The following is an 8764-nucleotide window of genomic DNA, read 5'->3' as shown; positions in this document are numbered from 1 at the left end:
CTATTTTATATATATAATATAATATATGTATATATATGTGTGTTCTCTGAGTGATTATTGATTAATAATCTTCTTTTCTTTTAATATAATGTGTGTACTCTCAAGTATATATTAAAAAAAATTTGGTCCCGTAAGGCTTTGCCTCACGCCTAGGCTGGACTATTCCTCCGACGCCTCACTCAGCCTCATGCTTGTAATACATTGGTTAATCAGCACGAAAAGTAGAAGAAATCATAGTCAGATGAGCAGTCAGCCAGTTGATCACAAAATAGAGTCATGACCACAACAAAAAATGACCGGACATTCCTGCGATTTCAGCACTGAAAGACTTTAATCAGTTGGGCTCTCACCCCTGCAAAGATGTAATCAGTTCAACACAGACCAAAACATCAAGCAACCACATCCGAAAATTGGGGCCGCAATAATAAAGTTGGAAAATTGGGGAAACTTAATTGTCATCCAAAAGAGGTTGGTTACATTAGAGAGAAATTCATATTAATTGTGTTAATGTGTACATAACAAGCTGCAATCCTGCAGCACAACCTGAGAGTAGTTTCACATCAACTGGTTTAAAATTCAAATTTACTAGTTTACTTGCCAGCAAGCAGAGAGCGCTAACGATAAATTACATCCAGCTTACTGTGACAGACTAAATAGTACATGCAGCATTAACATTAAGTAAAAAAAGCAAAAAACAAAGACAAATAGCTATTACTATGTCCATGCAGTCATGTTCCCTCTAATTGGTCAGGCTTCGACCTCCCCTTCCTTAGCAGTCTGGGTTTCGTCTTTCTCTGCATCCCCTTCTTCTTCGTCTTCTTCATCTGCCTCATCAGCCAATTTAGTAAGCTCTTCCTGGATCATGAGCTTTATGGCTGACTTTCTCAGGCTGAGATCTGCATCAAATTGCCCGGCTGAAAAAGAACGACAGGCAGGAAGGCAATAAGAGTTCATGAGTATTGATCTGATCAGGCACTACGTTTCAAAATGATAGCTAATCATTTCTTCAATCCTGCAGCAGATGAATGTTCACAATTTTTCTAGCCAAATTCCTAGATGCATCTAGCATGACAAAAATATAGCCAAATTTCTTTGAATAACCCATTTAGAAGCTGAGACCAAATTAGTACCATTGGATTCACTAATATTTAAAAAGGCCATTTAAATTTTCAATAAAACAAAAGAAACGAGAGTGCATACCAAGTTGCTTCAGAATGTCCGTGAAAGTAGCCTGCAAAATATAGAGAACGCAACTTGTAAGTGTATGAGAACAGCCATCACGTAATATAAAGTATAAACAATAAAATATGATGGTCTCGGATACTTCTCCTTTTGATTGCTGATCGGTATAATGTTCTCAGTATATATATGCAAACACCCTTTACAGCCAAGTTTACCAGTTCATTCAAGAATATGCTGCTACAACCATGTTTACCGGGCAGACAACTGGTACTCTAAGCTTACCGTATTGAAGTCAACCTCTTTGAGAATTTGACATATTGCATCTCTCAAATTGTCATCAGTTGGCCTCAATTTTTCTTCCTTGGTCTTGTCCTTACCTTTAGCAACTTTTTTCCCTTCAATAAAGAATAGTATATAGTATTATCAACAAGGATGAAACGATAGCTCCAATTCTTGCCAAAAAAAATCCAAAACAATCAATTGTTTATGAGCAATATGTATTAGACAACATTATCAAATCGTGAAAAAAAATTGACCAGATAAATCAGTCCCTCAATATCTAAATAAGACGAGAAGACAACAAAGATGTACAATACACAGCACACAAATCTATAAGCTAAAGAAACAAAAACAAGGGAGAAAAAAAAAAAAACTAAAGCTATAATCTTTGAAGAAGTAAAAACAACAAAACTGAAACCAAAATTCCAAAAGAAAAATGTTTTTAAGAATATTTGCAACAATAAAGCAATGAACTTTCTGAGAGAAACAAATGGAGCAAAAAAATTTAGTAAAAAAAAAAATAGAAGTACTAGTATTTCAAAATCAAAAGTTATTAAAGAAAATGTATTTTAACCAAGATGGTGATGATGGTGATGATGGTAATGATAATAACAATAATCATGAGAATATCAAATGGAACAAGAGATTTCAATTTATACCAGTTTTTTCCTTTGAGGCAGATTTTTTTGGAGTTGATGCTTTGGACACTTTCACATTTTTCTTCTTCCTTGAGGATACCTTTGGACTCGTATCACTGTCATCATCAACTGGAGTGCGCTTTAATGATGACTTCTTTTGTCTTTTACTAGGTGGTGGAGTAGACTTAGCAGAAACTGCGGATTTTTTTGTTCTAGCTTTTCCAGAAGATTCCTTCTTTCTGGATGACAATGATTTTGACCGTGGCTTCTTTTTTATCACTTCTTTGTCAGTACCATCGGAAGAATCATGTTTCTCCTCACTTTCTGAAAGCTCAGGCATCACATCCTCTGACTTCTCTGGAATGCCATTTTCATTTTCATCTTCATCATTTTCTTCTTCTTCTTTTACATCTTCCACCGACTCATCTTCTGTATCTGGTGTACTCTTGTCCTCCAATTTTGAATCATCATCATTCTTTCTACGACTCTGGAAAATTACAGAACAAATGTTCTTTTACATATACATAAGATCAAGAACAATAAATGGTAGAAAGCCATCAATAGATGGTACGAAGCCCTCTAAACAGACTGAAGTGCAAAAATCTAATGCAGGTTGCAAGCATGTTTCTTCTCTAGATAAATTCTCATGGAACTTTTTAGATCTCTTGAAATTGCAGTAAAATTCACGATCAGTAAAATCCTTGGCAACAGTGTATATAGATGCTCTTATCTTAAGATCCACCAATGCTACATAAACTGGAAAGAATTATGAAGCTACATTCTATGCACACTGAAGCCATGGAATAGTACATCCATCACTAGCAAGTTGACAAAGGAACAGATAACATTCATTAGAAGACACAAGTTATACCAAAATGGCAAGACAAATAGTTGTCCAAGTGCAAAAGATATATACACCACAAACGAATACAAGAACACCTACCTCTGCTGAAGTAGAACCTTTTACAGTTACAGCAAGACGACACAAAAAATTATTCGCCAATTAAGCTATTATACTAATGCTCATGTCACAACTTTATTTATGATATTTGAGGATGAGAAAATAGCACCTTTGCTAAGCGCTTTGAACTTGTGCCCCCAGAAGTTGAAGGACTTCCTTTAGTTGCCCTCTTGCGCTTTTTGCCCTTAGTTGGCTGACATTCAAACAGGAAATAGAAAGTTGTTAACATACTGTGCAAGAAAACAAATTTCTCCAAGAGTGAAAAATTTGCAAGTAAACAAACCGTCTCTTTTTCTGCGAGGAGGACATCACTTGTAGCTTGAGGAGCCACCAAAAACTCGATAAGCTTTGCAACTATATCCTCCTGCATTTTCATTTTCCAGCTCATTTAAGCAACTGTCCTCTCAAATTTGACAATAACAAAATTTGATTTTTAAATTAGGCTGAAAAATCATTTCTGATATGCCTCGCCTACTCTCAAATGAGAAACAACACCAGTGTTTCCGATAATCCCAGGATGCGTCAACCCTTATTTTTTAGAGAAAACAAAATCAGATACACTGTTGCATCTGAGGTCCATTCACAGTTAGATTATCAATTCATGTGGAATATGAGGGCATACAATTTAAGTCTGGACTGAACAATGTGTATAATGTTAGTTAATCAACCAGTAAAAAACATCCCAACTATGAGATAGTTGCTACTTTAGTCAGTTAGTGATCAAATAATAGATTCACCACAATGAATAGAAAGATTTCGGGACAAATTTCCAAACCAAAAAAGTAGCTGCGGCAGTAAAAAGTTAGCAAACCTTCCTAGTAGTGGCTTTGGAAACTGATACATTGAGCAGATCACAGAAGTCCAATAACTTCTCTTTATTACACTTGTCAAGTTTTTCTTTTACTTTACTATTTTGCTTGTCCTGCAACAATGACAACATTTGAACCTCACTATCGTATCACAAGTAAATGCACGCTGTTAAAACCTTAGTGATAACCACCCTCAAAGCACTAAAACATGTCAAATGCATGCATCAAAGATAATGCATCTTTTACCTCATTTCCACGCCACACAAATCCAGAGAACCTGGATATATTACTCTTGACCTCAAGTGCCTGCAAAATTAAAGGAGAGCCAAATAGACACAACACCTCAATACTCAAAGACTACATATGAAGAATACTAGCTTTGAAATCTCCAGAGAGATTTTATTCATGCAGTTTAATTTTGCAGTAAGTACATTCTTGTCACCAAATTAGCAGTAAATGAATTACCTTTCCTCTCCTTCCAAAAAGAATAGTATGAAGTAGTTTTAAGTTATCATCGATTTTCCTTCTTGACAACTTGAAAGCCACTGAACAAGACAAACATCAATAATTTGCACTGCCATGATTAAAAACTCACCAATTGCAATATCAGACTGTTATGAATCAAAGGGATAGTAATTTAGTATACACATTGATGTATATAATTAAAGGAATAAGGAAGAGAAGACCTAAATTCTTTGTTAATAATAAATTCGATCACATACAATGCATCACTTGGAAGAGTTCAATATGAATTTCTAGTAAGCAACTGGTCAAACAGGAATGTAGTTACATGTGATTCCTAATACGACTCCTAAAACCCTATTAGTGTCACCGGAGTTTCTGTCTTAACATTCATTTTTATGAGCCCAGCTTCTCCTTATCTACCAACAATTTACATAACCAAAAAGCCCAAAACAGTATTTCCATATTTTGCTCCTTGTCCTGTATCAGGTTGTCCATATCATGTCAAAATATGAATAGTTAGACTAATTGTAGAGTACGGAGATTTTGACTACAATTCACCTGAAGTTAATACGTTCATTTATAAATGGTGGAGATTTTATGTCCAAGTATTAATGGTCAATACATGGACATAAAATCTCCACCATTTATAAATGAAATTATTAGTTGTAGGTGAATTGTAGTCAAAATCTCCGCACTCTACAATTAGTCTAACTATTCATATTTTGACATGATATGGACAACCTGGACAAGGAGCAAAATGTGGAAATACAGTTTTGGGCCTTTTGGTTATGTAAATTGTTGGTACATAAGGAAAAGCTGGACTCATTAAAATGAAAGCCCCGGTCACACAATCAGGGTTCTAGGAGTCGCCTTAGGAATCACAGATAGGTTTCATCACACAGTCCTAAAGAGAAAAATATGTTGCGTACTCACTGGAAAGGTCTCTAAATTCATTAATTTCATTGAATGAAAAAGGGCTCACAAGCCTTTTATAGAGTTGTACTAGGTTAGATACTGCATGTAATCCATGTTGAACCCATGGATACAGTGAACCAATATTAATTACTAAATGTATGAATCCTAGACACCACACTAACTCTGAACCAACATTAGTTACTACAGGACTACATATTACCCCAACACATGAGGTACAAACTTAGAACACTCTTCCCTGTTGCAGTAAAGACCCTATAACAGTAGCTCACATTCACTGGCTTGTTCAAATAAGATTCCAGATAGGAATAGCATCATGATTATATCCTTCCAGATTCATAACCACCAGATCCTTCACGCATCATACAGAATGTGAAAATATCTTACCAAACAAAAGTGACCAATGAAAGCTTTGACCCCTTCACAACCCTATGAAGCTAAAAATATTTCAAAGTAATTACTACTGATTGGAGTTTAAAACAGCAAAAGAATATGTAAGTGGATTACCGGACTGATATAATGTCCATTTAAAAGAATTTAAAATGTAGAAGATTAACTTTCACAGAGAAAACCGAAGTGAGGTTCATTAACAGTAGGATAAAAAAGAAGAGAATAGGGCAGGAACCGTACCATAAAATGTAGAAGATTAACTTTCACAGAGAAAACCAAAGTGAGGTTCATTAACAGTAGGATAAAAAAGAAGAGAATAGGGCAGGAACCATACCATTAGGTATGTCTTTCAATGGTGTACCGCGTCCCTACAATGTTTAAGGTAAAACAATAAACAAAATAATCCTCAGTAATACATAGCCAGAAACTGATATCTATAGAACAGAAAACAAATAAAAAGAAGACCTTCTCTATATGGAATTCCCTGGCATTATCCTTTTCAATAGTTGCCACCAGCCTTTCAACTGATTTCCGCTCACGAACAGGGCGATCAATAGCGGGAGTCCTTTGCTCTGGCTCCTTCTTTTCTGCAACTTTCCTTTTCTTCTCTTTGGTTTTCTCCGCACTCTTTCCTTTTCCACGCTTCCTCGACCCTTTGTCCATCTTAGCTTCTTCTTCTTTCTCTTCTTCCATCTCTTCTTCCTTCTCTTCTTCCTTATCTTCTTCCTTATCTTCTTCCTTCTCTTCTTCCTTATCTTCTTCCTTGTCTTCTACCTTCACCTTTTCCTTCTCTTCCTCCACCTGAAGCCCATCCACCTTCTCTTCTTCCACTTCAATTTGCTTCTTTTCTTCAGTCTCCACTTTTTCATTTGGAGCAGTTTCTTCTTCCTTTTCCTCAACTTTGGTTTCCTCTGTTTCTTTCACCTTTTCACCTTTGCTTCCATTCTCAACTAGAGCATTCTCATCATCTTTCTTAACTTCATTTGGACCAATTTCCTCTTTTATTTCCTCAACCTTGGGTTCCTCTGCTTTTTCTTTCACTTTTTCATCTTTGCTTCCATCGGTCTCTTGGCCTTCATTCTTTTTCTCTGCTTCATCTTTCTCATCACCTTTCTTATATACATCTATTTCTTTTACCTCAACCTTTTCGTCCCCTTTTTTCAAAGTCGCATCTTTGCTGGTTTTCCCTAACTGGCTAGTCCCATTTGCCACTATTTCAGTGTCATTGGCCACCGTGTCTTCTTCACCCATGATCAATTAATCTAAAACAGATTATGGCCGTGGCAAAGTTGATTGGAAAAACTCCTGAAACAAATGTAGTATTCACTTAGGGGTGCACAATGTCGCATGCAAAAGAAACTCTCATAGAAACTTAGGGGTTACCACCATAATTTCAAACAAATAAAATGCCATAAGTTTGGAAATATTCAAATATAAATCATCAAGCTTGAAAACTCTGCAGCTACCGCTGATTTTCTCAAACAAAAAAGAATCCAAAGAGCAATAACAGAATCTAGGAGAAAAATGCATGAAATTAGAGTCCCCAGAAAAATGAAATCCCAAACTAAATCTGGACCAAGTAAGTAACATGCAGAGCCCAACAGACAAATTTTGAATCTTCAGCTTCTACACTGCTTTAACAAAAGCAAGAACCTCAGTTTTTCACCATACAACGTCAATAGAACAAAAAATCAAAGAAAATCTGTTAATTCAGTTTGGGACCAATAGACAAGCGAAATTCAAACTACAAATTAAACTCAAATTTTCAACTTTCTCGGCAACCAAACAGTAGCAAGAAAAAAATTCCAATTTTGCACAGTAATCAGTAAAAATCAAGCAAAATTCACGTTTGAAGACTGTAACCACCAGTTGGAATCCCTAAGCTCTGCACCTCAATTATCCCCAACTCCATAGCCAAAAATAACAAACTTTACAGAAAAAAAAGAATAATTGGTAATTAAAACTGAATAAAAATTGATTTAGGTATGAAACTTACAGAGATTTGAGTTTTGTGTTGGTTGATTTGGAGCTCGGAAAAGTCTTCGAGTCCCACTCTCACTGCTTCTCTCTCTTACACACAATTATTATTATGCTTCAAATTTCTATTTTTGGTTTTGTTTTTTTTATTTTATTTATGCTGTGGATATATACGTAGTCCGGACTTCAAACCCGGATTCAAAGTGCAGTTAAATACCACGTCAGTTTGAGTTCTAACGCGAAAGTGTCTCCACGGCCCAGATCTGGTTTGGGATGGCACCTAGCGAATCGACAGCCGTTGATTGACATTCAATCTTCTTCTTTTTTTTTATTTTTTTTTTTTATATCAAGAAAGAAATTTATTAAAATTTGAAACCTCGAATATTAGGGATGGGCTTTTTTGAGAAGTATTTATCAAATATTAGCTCTTAATTTTAAAAATGTTAGCTTTTAGAAAATTATAAATATATTTAAAATATCACTTAATTTTTTCTCATCAAGGGTTTCTTTTTCTTTGTTAATTTATTTCATGTTTCAATCGGTATCTTTCTTTGGTTCTTTGATTTTGTTGATTTTTTGGAAAAAAACAAAATAGATAATACTTAAACTTGGTTTCGCTGATTTATGATTTTTTGCCATCGGTCTATATGTATTTGTCTCTGTAATTGTGGTGATTTGCCTAGGTACAAAAGATGAAGACATAATGCAATGGGAAAAAAATTAGCGTGATAAAAATTGTCAACATTTCACAATATCATTAAACAATTTCTTATTTATTCAAAGTAACAACATAATCACTTTTTGACTTATGTATTATCTTGCCAATATTATACATGGTCACAAGTTTTAATTAAGGTTCTAAAAAACACTAGGCGCTAGTCGGGCGACTGACTAGCACCTAGCGCCTAGGCGGATTTACATAAATTTACATTGTATATTATAAAATATGAACAAAACAAAATATAGATGAAAAAAAACAAAACAAATAAAAATAAAAACATAAAGTGGAGATGTGAAGGAAATATTTGTGAAAACAAGTTCATTTGAGCAACATCTATACATGCTATTAACAATTAAAAGGCGGAATCATGCTTGTATGCACTCAAAAATAAAACTTTGCCCATGAAATT

At 34.9% G+C, this 8764-nt stretch overlaps 1 protein-coding gene across 1 annotated transcript; it reads right to left on the bottom strand.

Annotated features, from left to right (window-relative positions):
* Window positions 1-477: 477 nt before the first annotated feature.
* LOC103938273 (DEK domain-containing chromatin-associated protein 4-like) lies at window positions 478-7810 on the bottom strand. Its single transcript, XM_009348277.3, has 12 exons — window positions 7654-7810; window positions 6123-6962; window positions 5992-6025; window positions 4335-4414; window positions 4116-4175; window positions 3872-3982; window positions 3344-3424; window positions 3170-3253; window positions 2121-2586; window positions 1465-1577; window positions 1201-1231; window positions 478-914 (listed from the first exon to the last, which is right to left on the bottom strand). Exons 2-12 carry the CDS (start codon window positions 6906-6908, stop codon window positions 748-750), a joined length of 2013 nt encoding a protein of 670 aa, XP_009346552.2. The 5' UTR covers window positions 6909-6962; window positions 7654-7810; the 3' UTR covers window positions 478-747.
* Between the last annotated feature and the right edge of the window lie 954 nt (window positions 7811-8764).

The sequence above is a fragment of a genome, unplaced genomic scaffold (assembly GCF_019419815.1).
Source record: "Pyrus x bretschneideri cultivar Hongxiangsu unplaced genomic scaffold, Pyrus_bretschneideri_v1 Contig75, whole genome shotgun sequence".
Lineage (NCBI taxonomy): Eukaryota > Viridiplantae > Streptophyta > Magnoliopsida > Rosales > Rosaceae > Pyrus > Pyrus x bretschneideri.
This window is presented reverse-complemented; position numbering and strand designations above follow the sequence as displayed.

Bases quoted from the DNA above. Each gene is read 5' to 3' on its own strand.
- LOC103938273 (XM_009348277.3), bottom strand. From the start codon at position 6,908: ATGGGTGAAGAAGACACGGTGGCCAATGACACTGAAATAGTGGCAAAT. The intron at 1,578-2,120 runs GTATAAATTGAA...TCTTTATTGAAG, and splicing joins TGCCTCAAAGGAAAAAACTG to GGAAAAAAGTTGCTAAAGGT. The intron at 915-1,200 runs GTATGCACTCTC...GTTCTTTTTCAG, and splicing joins GGACATTCTGAAGCAACTTG to CCGGGCAATTTGATGCAGAT.